Source organism: Eleutherodactylus coqui, chromosome 9 (assembly GCF_035609145.1).
Source record: "Eleutherodactylus coqui strain aEleCoq1 chromosome 9, aEleCoq1.hap1, whole genome shotgun sequence".
Taxonomy (NCBI): Eukaryota; Metazoa; Chordata; class Amphibia; order Anura; family Eleutherodactylidae; genus Eleutherodactylus; species Eleutherodactylus coqui.
In genome coordinates, this window is record NC_089845.1 from 161,373,284 (window position 1) to 161,392,723 (window position 19,440).

Below are 19,440 nucleotides of genomic sequence, written 5' to 3' on the forward strand. Positions count from 1 at the left end.
CAGCCCATCTTCTTCAGATGGACACTGGTGTATTAGCACAGGTGCCGCATGGAGGGCTGACTCTCATTCCAGCAGGGTCACAGCAGAATTTGGATCACCAGGAAGAGAAAAATCGCCAAGTGCTCGGGGTAATTTGTGGTCACAGTCCAATGATTCAGAACGCAGATTCTTCACCCCTACTACATAACTTTGGGGTCTGGCGGGTGTATTTTAGCAAATGGGATTCATCCGATCATTATATGGTAGGATCGGGCGCTGTAGAGGGGTTGGCATTGATCATTATTTGGCGGTGTTAAGCCTGGCATGGCTCTACTTGTTCAGCACAGTATAGCAGCATTACCTATACATGATACGGCAGGATTGACCACTAGATGGGACTTCATCGCTATATGGCAGGATTAATTCAGCACAGTGTGGTAGCATTAATGAGACATGATATGGTGTATGGAAGGTAGCAACTGATCACTATATGGCAGGACTGCATATGTATGGGAAGTAGCAGTGTAGCACTATGTGGCAGGATTATTCAGGTGGTTTGGCATTTATGACTGATCTGGGAGGTAGCAGTTGATCACTATATGGCAGGATTGAGTATGTACGGGATGTTGCGGTCTATCACTCTGGCAGGACTCATTTAGTTTGATATGGCTAGTTCAGCACAATGTGGCGGCATTACTGGAGCGTGACGTAGTATGGGGGGCAGCATTTCATCACTCCCACAGTTGGAGTATAAATAGGGGTCAAAGAGCGGTTATAGCGGTTATATCAATAGGGGTTATAGAGCGGTATTCACTGGCAGTGACTACTTTTCCATTCCACGCTGGACAGAAGAGGGGTTTCTGCTTTGTTTTTGCACTCTTTCTGCAGTTTAATCACTGATGTTTAGTATTTGCTGCATCAGAATGGGGATTAGTACTGGGGGGGGGGGGGGGGGGATGAGAGACCTTGATCCATTCCATCTGATCCGGCACAAGACCTTTGTAAATACCGGTTTAAAGGGATGTACTTGATACGTATTGCCTCATGGACGGAGCACCGTGTCCTAATTACTTGCAGATCCTCCGCTTTCTCTATCAGCAAACGTTCTGTAACTCGCTGTCAACTTGTTGCCAAAAGGCAGTCTTGTCTGTAGCTAAAAATACAGCGTTTGGGAAAATGTCGCGGCGTGACTCCTTGGCCCCCGATAAGTTATTCAGCAGCTGGAGAGGCCGGCGCGCTCCCATGGCTCGGGTCCCCGGCCTCCAGCAGCTATTTATATGTGTGGGGGAGGAGGAGCTCCGCTTGTGGGAGCCGCAGCCGCTGCTTGTGGGGGCTTACAATGTATTCTACCAGCAGAGGACGGACAGTGGAGGAGCGTCGCGGCTTGGGCTCCTGGTCCTTCCGCAGGGTCTCCGTCCTCACAGCAACATTCTGCATAGCTGTACTATGACCGTTGATTAATCCGGAGTATATGATAACCCCCTCGCCTGTAATCCGTCCCCCTGTCTGCCTCGCCGGTCATCCTGCACCCCTTATTGTCGCCAAACCGTAATCCTCATCCAATGACAGATCTGCAACTTTCTAATATAGAGAGAAAAACGGATGTCATATGGAAGTAAAGAAAAAAAGCGTACAGATGAAACCCGGACTGGAATCACAATAAGGCGCAATCCTCCGAATAGGCCGTAAGCTGATTTGTGCAGATTTTTGTCAGAATCTGTCGACTACAGTGCAAGTCCGCGCCAAAGTTCATAAGGCGCAAAATTTGAGTTCCATATCGCGGGGGGAAAAAATTGATGTCAATTCTCAATGCGAGTTTGTAAGGAAAGTGTACGGTGCCGCCACGCTGGTGTCTGCGCCATTGGGGCTAAATCCACGTGCAAATGTGCAGCAGAGGTCCGGAGCTCAGCCGCGGGTTTCTGCCGCGATTTAACTGACAGATCTGCGTTAGTCAATGTCACAGAGGTCGGGCCTGTAGGCACCGCGCTGGGTTTTACTGCGATTTCATGCGGTGTTTTTAGCACGCCCCATCACTACACTGAATGACGAGGGGCTTTAAATGCACAAAAATAGAGCAGACAGCACTGGACAACCGCAGCATTAGTAACGCCGCGTTCCACTGCTGGTCCTCGGGCCCCATCGACCTCTATGGCAGCCTTGTGCAGCGTTTAGCGCGGCGCTTGAAAGCATTTGCACAGCAGAAAGTTGCAAGCAAGTCGCACAATTTTATATATTTTTTTGCAACCTTTCTGAGCCTGTATGTTGCTGGGCCCATGTCGTTGTGTAGTCCGCGGTCACATGACCGTATCTCGCAGCGTGCACGCAGTCAGTACGCAATGACATTGCGCCAAGATAGAATGCGCTGCGATTGTTGTTGCACGCATATCTTTCACAATTCGTGCGACTGGTAACACGGCCGCCCACGGGAGATCGGTACGGAATACGCTATACAGACACACTTGTGTGAAAGAGACTTAAGACTTCTCACAGCTGAGCTTTTGTTACAGTTGTCTCCAGTCTAAACAATCCCCTGTGGGCTAAACACATCAGCAGCCCAAATCTCTGTTCCTAAGGCCGCTCGCACGGGCGTTTATCAGCCGCTAAAAAAACGCTTTTTTGAGCCTCTATTTATTTGAATGGGGATTCTGAAAACGAGGGTTTTAGCGCAATGTTTCTAACGCTCACTAAAACGAACGCGGTATGTGCTATGCTCGGGCGTTTAGTGCGTTTTTGATACCCTGCGTCACCCATTGAAATGTATGAGGTGCGTTAAAAACGCTATGAAACACGTCCCTTTACACTGTAAAATGCAGCGTTCCACAGCATTGTGTGAGCGTGGCCTTCATGTTTGTTACAATGTGTCAGCCAGGAGTGCAGGCTCTTTGGGGATTTGCACTCGGCGGAATCCATGCCCGGCAGAATGCAGCTTCTGACGTGGATTTCTGCCACGGATACGCACTAGCCGTTCCCGCAGATTTTGGGCGGTTCCATGTTATGGAGTCACATGTCACTTCCTTTATTTCCCAGACATATGTGGATAAAATCTGCTCCGTTTACACGATTTGCAGCAGTGTGCGCCACGCAGTTGTATTCGCGGATTTCACAGCAGAATCCACAGTGTGAACATCGTCTCGGCTGGACACAACTGCAACAAACCCTCAGCTGTTCAGCCTCTGGGTGCAAATACATGGTTTCCATTCACTGACAAACAGAATGATGAGAAATTAAACCTTACGGCTGGGTTCACACAGGGCGGATTTGCCGCGCTTTTGCTGCAGCAGATCCGCCCGCGGCCACTAATCTCGGGATTAGCCAGCCATGTGGATGAGATTTCTCAGAATTCTCGTCCACACGGGACGGCTAATCCGCTGCGGTAAATCCGGCTGCGGTTATTTTCGTCGCAGCCGCGCTCTCCTCTATGGGAGCGCTGGCCGCAACAGAAAAGCAAGCGGCCGGGCCGCTTCAAAGCCGCCGCGGTGGTTCTCCTGGCGGAAATCTCGCGGTTTTTGCTGTGGCCAAACCGCGAGATTTCTGACGGGAATCCGCCCTGTGTGAACCCAGCCTAAGAAGAAATCAAAAGTTTCTTAGGGTGCAGAACTTTTGATTACACAGAGATGAAACTTTTTATGTACATCAAAGCGGAAAATGGAATCTCAGGTCTCCAGTATTATGTCAGCAGCGCCGTGTCTGTCTTATCGCCTGCATGCCGGCTCCATCCTGACCGCGCAGAAGAGTTCCTACAAGCGAAGTGAAAGTGCGTCCGTCTCTTCCTCTCCATGAGTAATATGGGAAAATGTGATTCACCGTTGGGGGATTAGATGTGGCAGATAGTGTCACGGAGGCTCGGCAGGCCAGATCTGGGATTTGGTGGCCCTCACAAGAACGTGCAGGAGCTCTCAAGTCACCAGAAGGATTCCAGGACTGGATTAATGGCTCCCGGCCAACATTAACAATCCACATAGCAGAGCGGGGAGGCGGCGAGCCGGAGATCAGCTGCAGATTGTCACGTTAGCTTTTCTGCGCAGCCGGGGTAAGTGGTGGAAGCGGGTTTACTGCATAGATGTAGCAGAGCTGAATTTGCGGGTTTACTCTTCAGGGGTGTATGGTTTATGTTTCTGGCTTGCCGGCTGTCCTATGCAAAACTACATTTAACACACATCTGTAAGCAATGACGAGGTGCGGCGTAGTGTCGGACGCACGCAGCTCTGCTGCATCCAGAGTTTTAGGACGTGTCTGTGTGTAAGTGGTGTATACTTTATCTCTTTATGCCTTTGCAAGTGAAAAGATGAGTTCCAGTTTGCCTGGCATTGTCTGGTCGGCGTCGCCTGGCACCTTTTATTCTACACTGCTGTGCTTGGCGCCTCAGCTGCTGCGCCTGGCGCCCTCTCTGCTGTGCACCGTCTCCATTCATTCCTGGTCGAGTGAAAAGATACGTTCTAGGTTGTCTCGTATGTGCTCCTCTGCTGCGCCCAGCGCCATTTTTAACCTTTTCTGCTTCGCCTGGTGCCTTTTATTCTCTTTTGCGTATGCTCTGCTCTGCTGTCTCTCTTCATGCCTTGTCAAGTGAAAAGATGAGCTCTAGTTTGCCTGATTTCTGTTCTGTTATGCCCGGTACCTTTTATTCCAGTCTGCTACGCCTGGCGCCTTGTAATTCTCTGCTGCGCTTGGTCTGCTGTTTACCGTCTCTCTATTCCTGATCAACTGAAAAGTTGAGCTCTAGCTTGCCTGGCATTTTCTAATGTGCTACTCCTGACACCTTTTATTCTAGTCTGCGGTATCTGCCGCCTCATATGCTGCACTTGGCGCCCTGTTTGCTGTATACGGTTTCTCTTCAAAAGTGAAAAAGTGAGTTCTAGTTTGCTTACCACCTTTTATCCCCTCTCTGCTATGCCTGGCGCCTTGTAGTCTCTCTAGTCTGCTATGCCTGGCGCCTTGTAGTCTCTCTAGTCTGCTATGCCTGGCGCCTTGTAGTCTCTCTAGTCTGCTATGCCTGGCGCCTTGTAGTCTCTCTGGTCTGCTATGCCTGGCGCCTTGTATTCTCTCTGGTCTGCTATGCCTGGCGCCTTGTAGTCTTTCTAGTCTGCTATGCCTGGCGCCTTGTAGTCTCTCTAGTCTGCTATGCCTGGCGCCTTGTAGTCTCTCTAGCCTGCTATGCCTGGCGCCTTGTCTAGTCTGCTATGCCTGGCGCCTTGTAGTCTCTCTAGTGTGCTATGCCTGGTGCCTTGTAGTCTCTCTAGTGTGCTATGCCTGGTGCCTTGTAGTCTCTCTAGTGTGCTATGCCTGGTGCCTTGTAGTCTCTCTAGTGTGCTATGCCTGGTGCCTTGTAGTCTCTCTAGTGTGCTATGCCTGGTGCCTTGTAGTCTCTCTAGTCTGCTATGCCTGGTGCCTTGTAGTCTCTCTAGTCTGCTATGCCTGGCGCCTTGTAGTCTCTCTAGTCTGCTATGCCTGGCGCCTTGTCTAGTCTGCTATGCCTGGCGCCTTGTCTAGTCTGCTATGCCTGGCGCCTTGTCTAGTCTGCTATGCCTGGCGCCTTGTCTAGTCTGCTATGCCTGGCGCCTTGTCTAGTCTGCTATGCCTGGCGCCTTGTAGTCTCTCTGGTCTGCTATGCCTGGCGCCTTGTAGTCTCTCTGGTCTGCTATGCCTGGCGCCTTGTAGTCTCTCTGGTCTGCTATGCCTGGCGCCTTGTAGTCTCTCTGGTCTGCTATGCCTGGCGCCTTGTAGTCTCTCTGGTCTGCTATGCCTGGCGCCTTGTAGTCTCTCTAGTCTGCTATGCCTGGCGCCTTGTCTAGTCTGCTATGCCTGGCGCCTTGCAGTCTTTCTAGTCTGCTATGCCTGGCGCCTTGCAGTCTCTCCAGTCTGCTATGCCTGGCGCCTTGTATTCTCTCTAGTCTGCTATGCCTGGCGCCTTGCAGTCTCTCTAGTCTGCTATGCCTGGCGCCTTGCAGTCTCTCTAGTCTGCTATGCCTGGCGCCTTGCAGTCTCTCTAGTCTGCTATGCCTGGCGCCTTGCAGTCTCTCTAGTCTGCTATGCCTGGCGCCTTGTAGTCTCTCTAGACTGCTATGCCTGGCGCCTTGTAGTCTCTCTAGTCTGCTATGCCTGGCGCCTTGTAGTCTCTCTGGTCTGCTATGCCTGGCGCCTTGTAGTTTCTCTAGTCTGCTATGCCTGGCGCCTTGTAGTCTCTCTAGTCTGCTATGCCTGGCGCCTTGTAGTCTCTCTAGTCTGCTATGCCTGGCGCCTTGTAGTCTCTCTAGTCTGCTATGCCTGGCGCCTTGTAGTCTCTCTAGTCTGCTATGCCTGGCGCCTTGTAGTCTCTCTAGTCTGCTATGCCTGGCGCCTTGTCTAGTCTGCTATGCCTGGCGCCTTGTAGTCTCTCTAGTGTGCTATGCCTGGTGCCTTGTAGTCTCCCTAGTCTGCTATGCCTGGTGCCTTGTAGTCTCTCTAGTCTGCTATGCCTGGCGCCTTGTAGTCTCTCTAGTGTGCTATGCCTGGTGCCTTGTAGTCTCTCTAGTGTGCTATGCCTGGTGCCTTGTAGTCTCTCTAGTCTGCTATGCCTTGCGTTTTCAGCTGAAAAGATGAGCTGTAGTTTGCCTGGCGTTTTGCGCTCTTTTGCACTTGGCGCCTTCTGCTCTCTGCTGCATCGGCTCTGCTGCATCGTCTTTTCTTGCTTTGTCAAGTGAACAGACAAGCCCTCGTTTGCCTGATGTTCTCCGCTCTTTCTGTTCTGGCCTGATGCCTCTTATTTATTGCTGCACACAGTATGCAGCAGGGCAGGATGGAGGGCGCGACGCACGGCAGAACAGGGTAGAGGGCGCCACGCGTGGCAGAACAAAAATGGAAGGCGCTAAGCAGGGAACAGCAGGCAAACTAGAGCTCCTCTCTTCACTTGATCAGGCAAGGAGTGGACTGCCACACTTGGCACCTCTGTGCCCCATACAGTCGCTCCGTGTGTTGTCAAGGGAAAAGATAAGTTTGATTTTTTTTTCCTGGTGTTTTCTAGTTCATTTTGCCTACAGTGGAAATTTGCTGCAGATTTGACGAGGAATTCACAGCAAAATCGCATTACTGAAGTGCTCGCCCCTCTCTGCGCCCCCTGGCACTTCTCTGCGGCCCCTGGCACTTCTCTGCGGCCCCTGGCACTTCTCTGCGGCCCCTGGCACTTCTCTGCGGCCCCTGGCACTTCTCTGCGGCCCCTGGCACTTCTCTGCGGCCCCTGGCACTTCTCTGCGGCCCCTGGCACTTCTCTGCGGCCCCTGGCACTTCTCTGCGGCCCCTGGCGCCTCGCCGCCCTTCTCTGCGGCCCCTGGCGCCTCGCCGCCCTTCTCTGCGGCCCCTGGCGCCTCGCCGCCCTTCTCTGCGGCCCCTGGCGCCTCGCCGCCCTTCTCTGCGGCCCCTGGCGCCTCGCCGCCCTTCTCTGCGGCCCCTGGCGCCTCTCCGCCCCGTTTTTGCTCTGCTATATACTGTCTGTCTTCATGCCTTCTATTCTCTTCCATTTCACCCAGCACCTTTTACTCTCTGCTGCACTTGGCATTTACTCTCCTGTATACAGTCTCTCCTCCTGCCTTGCAAAATGAAAAGATGAGTTGTAGTTTGTCTAGCGCCCTCTGCCCTGCTGTACCAGGCTGTTCCTGCGCTCTGCTGTGCCACGGGCTCCTTACCAGCTTCACCTGCTGTAACAACCAACTTCTCGCATTTTTATAGATGTTTGTTTCCGTCCGTTATACACAAATAGTCCTGAGATGCCCGCCTAATGGGTGGGGGAGGGGGGTTCCTCTGTGCTGTCCTAGGAAGCGGTGTGACAGCTGACATTCCCTGTCCGGTACTTAACCCTCTGGTGTCCGTGGCCGCTCGTCATTCACCTCCTCTTTTTTTTTTTTTTTCCAGTACGATACTAGAGGAAGAAAAACTGCAGCAGGAGGAGCGAATGAGGATGGAGTCCAGGAGGCAGGTGACCGTGTCGTGGGACTCCGGGGGCTCCGACGAGGCTCCACCAAAGGTCAGTCACTAGTTGGTGCACATAGTAGTATATGGAGTGGTCTGCTTAGGACTTTATATAGACGGCAGAAGATAATTAAGGAGCCTTGGGGACTTTCCTTGGTTACTCATGTTTTTGTGGGTTCCATGCAAACTATTAACCTCTTACAAGACTGACTTGCAGCGTCGTCTCCACAATACAATATTGCACAATTACACATTTTCACTATGTTCTTCTGTGTTAATTCCTTGCTCGTGGTTTTCAAGATCACTGCTTGCTGTCATTCAGAGTCTTTGTTTCTCCTGGTCATGTGATGGCTGCACAGACAGCTCGTTACATTGTCTGTCAGTTGTCGTATATTACATGATCAGGACGTTTTTAATTCCTGGAAGTAAACCAAGAAGTTGGTGACAGCAAGTAGAGGTCTTGAAAACTTGAGGATTTTGCACATTGAACAAATGGGATGGCGGGTCTTCAGCTCAGGATTGGTGCTAATCAGCTGTTTGAAGTAGCTGTGGTGCCATTGAGCTTCACAGCCGCTTGAATACATGCCAGGCACAGCGCCATACATTGTATACTGGCTGTGCCTGGTGTGGCAGCTTAAATGGGATTGATCAGCTCTGAGGCCATGTGACCGATAAACATGACATCACAAGCCTCAGGAGAGGCTTTGGCGCTTACAGAAGCGCTGTGGCCTCTTTAACCTCTTCGTGTCCACCAACGTAATTTTGTGTTGCTGCTGCACATAGCGCAACAGTCAGCGGGGACATAAATTTATGTTCTGCTGTCAGCCAGCTATTGCAACCCCCCACAGCAAATGAAACAGGCTGTTACTTAATTCAGATCCCGATGACATCATCAGTGCTAACCATTCACAGCTCTGGCCGGGAAAGTTTGACATAGTAACAGACTTTCCAGGCATGTCAGCGCTAGGGTGTCTGTCTCCTGTCTCCTTCACATAGTCCATTCTGGTGCAGAGTCGTACCAAAATCTACATCAAAATGCCCACCGTTTATGCCAGTATCTCCCGTAGACAAGATCCTACATTCATGCAGAGCTTCAGCCTACACAGACCTAAAATCAATCTCAAAGGAACTAGTCTGATAAATAATACCAACTGGTCACCGTCCTGGTCCTGGCTTAGTATATACTAACCCGCCTCATCAGGAGCCCGATACTACTACAATATTTATGGAGATGAAGAACGCCGAGCCTCGATGGTAGACTGGGCGTCACATTGATAATGACCACGGCGCGCTTGGGAATAGGCACAGGTCCTCAGCTATGGGGGATAGGCATTTGGGCTTAAATACTCAGGGTCGGTGCTGACGCCGCAGTATTATCACGTACTACTTGAGCTGTTGTCTAATGTGAATCGAAGCTTTTAACCCTTCCCCAGAGCGCACCGCGTCTCATCAGAGACTCTCTGACGCGTTTTGAACTTTTTCGTAACACATGTATTCATAGCTTTTCTATCGTCTGCAGTTTCCTCTCAGGAAGCCGCTGTCCTGATGTTAGGGGCAGTTATAGTTCTGTGGGACTCGTCAGCGCTGTAGACAGAACAAGAGCGTTAACGATTTTGGAAGATCCATATATAGATAGAGGTTTATGTGTGTGTAAATTATACTAGCTGATATACCCGGCTTCGCCAGGGTTAGTTTGCTGCAGGTGTTTACGTGCTGTTCGCGCGGAATATTTTATGAAGGTGTAGTTACTTTAGAGGAACCGAGGAATAAAATATGTATACACAGAGGAGCGTTAGATTCTCCTCAGGCTGCATGTACTGATGTCCCTCTGCAGAATGTGCCACTCCTCCCAGTCTCCTCATTTAGGACCTAATGAATGCTTCTGCCAAATGTCATGCTTGTACGACATCGAGAAGTTACATTACATAGGGGTGCACTTTCTTTTGCAATTAGCATTGAATACTCGACTTATGACCCCTTTACTTTTCCTATTTAGAACATAAAGAATGCTCCTGCCAAATATCATGTTTGTATGACATCGGGAAGTTAGAGAATTAGTGACGAGTCAGTCAGTCAGTGGGTGAGGGCTTTCACATAGATAGATACTCGCAGCGGGAAGGAAGTGACTCCTTTAAGTAAGCCCAATGTCCATCTTCTTTCTTTATGGGGTTTTGTGTAAGAGGAGTCCATATGTAACTTTCTGTTTCTATCCCCCACACTTTCCAGGAACTCTCAATTCACTGCATGACAAAAGAGTGGTTCCATTTGTTAACCCCGTGATGACGCAGCTTTTTTTTTTTCTTTTCCTGATTTTTGGTTTCTCCTCCCCACTTTTAAAAAATCGCAACATTTTTTTTATGCATGTCGCCATCTGATTGCTTGTTTTTTGCGAAACGAGTTTTATTTTTTCAGCGGTTCAACTTAATGTACCATATGAGGTACTGAAAGACTTAAAGATATCTAAGTGGAGTGAAATGGGGAAAACACAATTCCATCTTGGGGATCTTGTTTTCACGGCTTACACACTGTGGCTACATACAGGCTATAACGTTATTCTGTGGGTCAGTACCATTATGGAGATACCAGATTTATAGCTGTACATATATAGTGCTGTGGGGCTTGTGTTTTCTGAGACATCTAGTAGTTTCTATTGGTACCATTTAGGAGTTTTTACGACTTTTTAATCGCTTTTTATTACATTTTTTGCTGAGATGGTGACCAAAACAGCGCAGTTCTGGCGTTGTGTATTTTTCTGTCAACGTTCACGGAATAAATAATATGTTCCTTTACTACATTGGATGAGGCACTAACGAATATATTTTTGTTTTTTACTATAAATATGGAAAAAGCTGTTTTTTTTTCCACTTTTAGTATCCTTTTATTTTTTACAATAGTTTAAACCCAAAAAACTTTTTTACTTTTTTTTTTTTTGTCTGAACTGTGGACTTGAACTTGCAATCATTTGTTTGTTTATACCACATACTGCAGTACTTTATTATTGAAGTATATGGGATTCCCACCAGCATTCTATTAAAACAGGTCACAGGCATGTCTTAATAGGCAGAATCACATGGCAGCTGTGGGTTAAGGCTCCCTGGATAACAGAACAACACCTCAATCTCATTACGAGAGGCCCTTTGGGACCCCCAAATGTTGATTGGGGCGTTTAAATGCCACTGTCAGAATTGTTTGAACCTGGATTACGGCTGTATGTGGATGGGGGTCAGCTCCATACAAACCTCTGAGGTTAAAGTTAGTCCTTGTGGTCTGGGCACCTGTCCTGGCGCCCTCCGCTCTGGGTGTCGTTGGTGGCAGCTGCTGATCTGATATGTCCTCCACATGTCCCGGTGACATGACAGCGCGACCTCTTCTCATTCTTGTCTATTCTTGGATTGCAGCCTAGCAGACCCGGATATCCGAGCCCGCGGTCCAGCGAAGGATTCTTCCCCAGTCCCCAGCACATGGTGCAGCCCAACCACTACCAGGTAATGTATGCTGTGTGTTTTGTGTTTTAAACTGAGTCATTAGGGGCCCATGTGGGTTGAGATGGAACTGTAATACCGGGCGTGGCCTAAGGTCCAGAGTGGCGCTGTTTCAGGGTTAATCTGCAGAACGCTTTCATCACCTAGTGGGAACTATGCCATGAAGAATTGCTGCAGATCTGAAGGCCAAAGAAGGTCCAAGGTGCCGCGAGATGGGGGTCTAATTAAGGGGACACTCAGTGTATATTACCATACAGGTAGATAGTCTAGTAGCCCCCGATTTACCTCATTCCTCTGCTGGTCTTATCATTTTATGCCACAGTCTGGGATTGCAGTATACAGTGAGGTATGAGCTCAGGCAAGACAAAACCCGCATGTAAGGCCGGTCTCACGCGGACAGGCTGGATTCCGCATGTGGGAGGCCGCAGCAGAATTCAGCCCTGTCCCCGGCCAGCGACCACGCGCACCTTGCATTGCGGATGGCCCCGGCGGTGAGCCGTCGGTTATGCGTAGCACAATTTTAAAAAAATTTTTTTCCCAATCTGTGTTTTTCTGTGCTAGGCGATGAGATGGGTACTGGCGACCTATCCGCTATGTCAATTGTGGTTGGGCTGCTGGTCAGACAGCTGACATTGACTTCAATGGAAGCTGGCCGTGCGAAAATAAAACATGCAGCGATTTTGTTTCCGCAAGCGGAAATCACAACCCCTGTCCACTCACGTGAGCAGAATTGCGAATGTTCTATTCTTTGAATGTATGCGGAACATAGCGGGTCGTCCATGCGGATGACGATCGCGGATTCCGAAATACTAATCCAGTTGTGTGAGACCAGCTTAACTGGACAGAAAATCCTCTCTGCTGTGTGCAGCGCTGAGGGGGGCTGCCTGATTATGTAAGGGGGCTGCAGGCTACGAGGGGGTCACATTGAGTTGTATGATCCGCAGTCATGTCCATGTAGTAACCTCAGCAGAATGTACAGAGTAATGAATGATGACGGAGGGCTCTTGCATCATGCATCCTGCTCCAGTCACAGCCAAAGCTCCAGTCACAGCCAAAGCTCCATGCACGGTTCTGCTGACTCTCCAGATGCACCCCTTTAACCCCTTAGTGACATGCATATTTTTTGCCTTAAGGACAAGGCGATTTTCATTGTCGCATTGCAAGAGCTATAACTTGGTGATATAGCCATATGAGGGCTTGTTTGTTTTTTGGGGAGGGGGCAAGTTGTATCTTTTAATGGCACCACTCTGGGGTACATATGATGTAATTGTATAACGTATTACATTTTAACCCCCGCCCCTGATATTGCGCCATTGTTTTTTGGGTTTTGTTTTTATGGCATTTACTATTCCATAACTATACAGTGATAACCTTTTTATCTGGATCAGCACAATTAATAAACTACTGCAATACAAAGTTTATGAAGACTTTTTCTTCTACTATTTTGCACAATAAAAGCACGTTTTAAAGAAACACAATTGAATCTGCAGCGTCACATTCCGAGATCCACAGCACTATTTTTCCATTAGTGGAGCCTCCTTTCCCTGCCATGTGCTCGCGTGCTGCACTTGCTATTAATGTGGCATGTAATGAGTTAAACAGCCAGGATCTGAGGTTTCTCTGCTCCTGGCAGGTTAGAGCAGGAGCCTGGCCGTCAGTATGCAGCCAAGCCACCGCTTAGGTGTATGTGCAGGCTTAAAGCCAAGTAGGGAGGTCAGTAGGAAAGGCGCATTGTCTGTCACTAAAGGGCTAATGAACGTATTCATCATGAAAGACTACAACTCCCAGCATACCCTGACAGCTGAACATGTCTGTATGATTGCCCTCTCTCCGTAGGTGTCTGGTTACCCTGTTACTCACAGAATCCCATCAATGGCTGGAAGCATTTACCCCGGCCAGGCCACAGTCTTAGACCCTCACGACTCTTGGAACCATTGGACACAAGACATCAACATGTGCAAGGCCAACATGGAGGTACGTGGGATTATATGACCTCTCCCTTCCTCAAAACTCATAATCTGCAAATAAATTGGTCTTCACTAATAATTAGCTCTATTATTGTTGACAACCAATCCCGATCACATGAGAATGAAGAAAAGGTGGTCACAGCTCCGCCCCTAATAGACTGACACAGTATGTGCCCATCTTGCCATCATTTCCCGCTGGGCATTGTGGGCAACCTAACCAAATAGACATCCCCTTTGTAAATGGGCCCGTGCTCCAACTGCTGATTTAGTTGAGGATGATGAAGTGTTAAGTATATTGTGTAATGGTGTCGTCTTCCCTTCTCTGCACACAGGACGTGGGACCTTTAGACATGAGGTGTTTTGGGCAGGTTTTACCTACACATTTAATGGAGGAACATCTAATAAAACAGCAGCAGGAGATGGAAGAAGACCAGCGATGGCTTGAGAAAGAAGAGCGATTCTTGGTAATGATAAATGTTCTTCAGTATGAAGATCTTCGGTTCCTTTATTACATAGTATTATTCATGGATGTAACTAACAATGCAGAAGCTTTATCCAAACACTTAAAAGCTCTAATTATGTGACACACTAAAAAGTGCCACTGAGTCGCTGCAAATGACCTAAAGATCGAAATATAAATCAAGAATTAACTTCTTTATATCATAGAGGTATGGGAGAGCTTCATCCATCCAAAAAAAATAAGTTGATGACCATTGTCTTAAGTAGGTGCCATTTACTGTTGCTTCTCCCTGGCAGCATCACAGATCTCAATAATATCTTGTGTATACAAGAATATCGCTACTATAAGGCCTCCTTCCCACGAACGGATTTCCGCCGCGTAAATTCGCGGCAAAAATCCGCTGCGTTGCCCCCTGCTATTAGGTTCTATTGAACCTAATAGCACAATGCTCACGATGCGTAATTCCACCGCGGAATTATGCACCGTGAAATCTCCCGTCCTCACCCGCAGCATGCTCTATTTGCCGAGGGTGTACGTGCTGACGGCTTCCATTGCAGTCAATGGAAGCCGTCCGTTCACGCTATCTCCCGCTGTAACGAGCGGAAGATAGCGTGAAAAAATGCTTCCCCGCCTACCGCCGCGTCACGTGACGCGGTGGGCGTGTCACATGACGCGACGGCGGTGGGCGGGGAAGCGTCTTCACGCTATCTTCTGCTGGTAAGTATGGGGTCTCTGGGGGGCGCCGTGACGGGCTTCACTGCGGAATATTCTGCAGCGGAGCCCGTCACGCTCGTGTGAAGCCGGCCTAATACTGCCCCCTATGTAGAAGAATATAACTACTATAATACTGCCCCCTATGTAGAAGAATATAACTACTATAATACTGCCTCCTATGTACAAGAATATAACTACTATAATACTGCCCCCTATGTACAAGAATGTTACTACTATAATACTGCCCCCTATGTACAAGAATATAACAACTATAATACTGCCCCTATGTACAAGAATGTTACTACTATAATACTGCCTCCTATGTACAAGAATATTTACTCTAATACTGCTCCTATGTACAAGAATATAACTACTATAATACTGCCCCCTATGTACAAGAATATAACTACTATAATACTGCCCCCTATGTACAAGAATATAACTACTATAATACTGTACCCTATGTACAAGAATATAACTACTATAATACTGCCCCCTATGTACAAGAATATAACTACTATAATACTGCCCCCTATGTACAAGAATATAACTACTATAATACTGTCCCATATGTACAAGAATATAACTACTATAATACTGCCCCCTATGTACAAGAATATAACTACTATAATACTGCCCTCTATGTACAAGAATATAACTACTATAATACTGCCCCCTATGTACAAGAATATACCTACTATAATACTGCACCCTATGTACAAGAATATAACTACTGTAATGCTGCCCCCTATGTACAAGAATATAACTACTATAATACTGCACCCTATGTACAAGAATATAACTACTATAATACTGCTCCCTATGCACAAGAATATAACTACTATAATACTGCCCCCTATGTACAAGAATATAACTACTATAATACTGCTCCCTATGCACAAGAATGTAATTACTATAATACTGCTCCTATGTACAAGAATATAACTACTATAATACTGCTCCCTATGCACAAGAATATAACTACTATAATACTGCTCCCTATGTACAAGAATATAACTACTATAACCCTGCCTCCAATGTACAGGTATATAACTACTATAATACTGCCCCCTATGTACAAGAATATGACTACTATAATACTGCCCCCTATGTACAAGAATATAACTACTATAATACTGCCCCCTATGTACAAGAATGTAACTACTATAATACTGCTCCCTATGTACAAGAATGTAACTACTATAATACTGCTCCCTATGTACAAGAATATAACTACTATAATACTGCCCCCTATATACAAGAATATAACTACTATAAAATACTGCTCCCTATGTACAAGAATATAACTACTATAATACTGCCCCCTATGTACAAGAATAAAACTACTATAATACTGCCTCCTATGTACAAGAATATAACTACTATAATACTGCCCCCAATGTACAAGAATATAACTACTATAATACTGCCCCCAATGTACAAGAATATAACTACTATAATACTACCTCCTATGTACAAGAATATAACTACTATAATACTGCTCATATGTACAAGAATATAACTACTATAATACTGCTCCCCTATGTACAAGAATATAACTACTATAATACTGCCTTCTATGTACAAGAATATAACTACTATAATACTGCCTCCTATGTACAAGAATATAACTACTATAATACTGCCCCCTATGTACAAGAATATAACTACTATAATACTGCCTCCTATGTACAAGAATATAACTACTATACTACTGCCCCCTATGTACAAGAATATAACTACTATAATACTGCCCTCTATGTACAAGAATATAACTACTATAATAATGCCTCCTATGTACAAGAATATAACTACTGTAATACTGCTCCTATGTACAAGAATATAACTACTATAATAATGCCTCCTATGTACAAGAATATAACTACTGTAATACTGCTCCTATGTACAAGAATATAACTACTATAATACTGCCTCCTATGTACAAGAATATAACTACTATAATACTGCCTTCTATGTACAAGAATATAACTACTATAATACTGCCTCCTATGTACAAGAATATAACTACTATAATACTGCCTCCTATGTACAAGAATAGAACTACTATAATACTGCCCCTATGTACAGGAATATAACTACTATAATACTGCCTCCTATGTACAAGAATATAACTACTATAATACTGCCCTCTATGTACAAGAATATAACTACTATAATAATGCCTCCTATGTACAAGAATATAACTACTATAATACTGCTCCCTATGTACAAGAATGTTACTACTATAATACTGCACCCCTATGTACAAGAATATAACTACTATAATACTGCCCCCTATGTACAAGAATATAACTACTATAATACTGCCTCCTATGTACAAGAATATAACTACTATAATACTGCCTCCTATGTACAAGAATATAACTACTATAATACTGCCCCCCTTTGTACATGAATATAACTACTATAATACTGCCTCCTATGTACAAGAATATAACTACTATAATACTGCCCCCTATGTACAAGAATATAACTACTATAATACTGCCCCCTATGTACCAGAATATAACTACTATAATTCTGCTTCCTATGTACAAGAATATAACTACTATAATACTGCCTCCTATGTACCAGAATATAACTACTATAATACTGCCTCCTATGTACCAGAATATAACTACTATAATTCTGCTTCCTATGTACAAGAATATAACTACTATAATACTGCCTCCTATGTACATGAATATAGCTACTATAATACTGTCTCCTATGTACAAGAATATAACTACTATAATACTGCTCCAATGTACAAGAATATAACTGCTATAATACTACCTCCTATGTACAAGAATATAACTACTATAATACTGCCCCCTATGTACAAGAATATAACTACTATAATACTGCCCCCTATGTACAAGAATATAACTACTATAATACTGCCCCCTATGTACAAGAATATAACTACTATAATACTGCCCCCTATGTACAAGAATATAGCTACTATAATACTGAACCCTATGTACAAGAATATAACTACTATAATACTGCCTCCTATGTACAAGAATATAACTACTATAATACTGCCCCCTATGTACAAGAATATAACTACTATAATACTGCCCCCTATGTACAAGAATATAACTACTATAATACTGCCCCCTATGTACAAGAATATAACTACTATAATACTGCCCCCTATGTACAAGAATATAGCTACTATAATACTGAACCCTATGTACAAGAATATAACTACTATAATACTGCCCCCTATGTACAAGAATGTACCTACTATAATACTGCACCCTATGTACAAGAATATAACTACTTTAATACTGCCCCCTATGTACAAGAATATAACTATTATAATACTGCTCCCTATGCACAAGAATATAATTACTATAATACTGCACCTATGTACAAGAATATAACTACTATAATACTGCTCCCTATGTACAAGAATATACCTACTATAATACTGCCTCCTATGTACAAGAATATAACTACTATAATACTGCCCCCTATGTACAAGAATATAACTACTATAGTACTGCACCTATGTACAAGAATATAACTACTATAATACTGCTCCCTATGTACAAGAATATAACTACTATATTACTGCCTCCTATGTACAAGAATATAACTACTATAATACTGCCCCCTATGTACAAGAATATAACTACTATAGTACTGCACCCTATGTACAAGATTATAACTACTATAATACTGCCCGATATGTACAAGAATATAACTACTATAATACTGCCCCCTATGTACAAGAATATAACTACTATAATACTGTCTCCTATGTACAAGAATATAACTACTATAATACAGCCCCTGTGTACAAGAATATAACTACTATAATACTGCCCCCTATGTACAAGAATATAACTACTATAATACTGCCCCCTATGTACAAGAATATAACTACTATAATACTGCCTCCTATGTACAAGAATATAACTACTATAATACTGCCTCCTATGTACAAGAATATAACTACTATAATACTGCCCCCTATGTACAAGAATATAACTACTATAATACTGCCCCCTATGTACAAGAATATAACTACTATAATACTGCTCCTATGTACAAGAATATAACTACTATAATACTGCCCCCTATGTACAAGAATATAACTACTATAATACTGCTCCTATGTACAAGAATATAACTACTATAATACTGCCCCCTATGTACAAGAATATAACTACTATAATACTGCCCCCTATGTACAAGAATATAACTACTATAATACTGCTCCTATGTACAAGAATATAACTACTATAATACTGCCCCTATGTACAAGAATATAACTACTATAATACTGCCCCGCTATGTACAAGAATATAACTACTATAATACTGCCCTCTATGTACAAGAATATAACTACTATAATACTGTCCCCTATGTACAAGAATATAACTACTATAATACTGCCCCCTATGTACGAGAATATAACTACTATAATACTGCCCCCTATGTACAAGAATATAACTACTATAATACTGCCCCCTATGTACAAGAATATAACTACTATAATACTGCTCCCTATGTACAAGAATATAACTACTATAATACTGCCCCTATGTACTAGTAAATGCTATATGGCGGGTTTTACATCTGTGTCGCCCTTTTGGGCAGAGATTCTTGTTGCAGACCCTGCTGTAAATATCATGTAAAGCTCTGTGTGTTATGGTTTTTATTCTGTCCAAAAATTGGGCGGAAAGTGTGCAGATCCCATTATGGTCAGTGCGCTGCGTTCGGCGCTGTTCTGCTCCACATAGAAGCGGTCAGCTACGGGAATGCCCGTTTTTTGCTCTCCAAATGTCGCAGAATACTGGAAATCCCCAACGCAGGTGTGACGCCCTGCTAATGCTTCCCAATACGTAGCCTATAACCTCTCTGGGATAGTGTAGTGGGGTCGAGG

General features: G+C 45.2%; 1 protein-coding gene across 12 annotated transcripts in view; it reads left to right on the forward strand.

The window, feature by feature from the left end:
* PTK2 (protein tyrosine kinase 2) overlaps positions 1 to 19,440 on the forward strand; it is a 223,555-nt gene that overhangs the window by 186,163 nt on the left and 17,952 nt on the right. For all 12 annotated transcript variants that reach the window (XM_066578748.1, XM_066578752.1, XM_066578749.1 and 9 more), the window contains 4 exons: positions 7,861 to 7,972; positions 11,316 to 11,402; positions 13,236 to 13,373; positions 13,699 to 13,830. In XM_066578748.1, the coding sequence (XP_066434845.1) occupies positions 7,861 to 7,972; positions 11,316 to 11,402; positions 13,236 to 13,373; positions 13,699 to 13,830 (469 nt within the window). The remainder of the gene's footprint in view (positions 1 to 7,860; positions 7,973 to 11,315; positions 11,403 to 13,235; positions 13,374 to 13,698; positions 13,831 to 19,440) is intronic.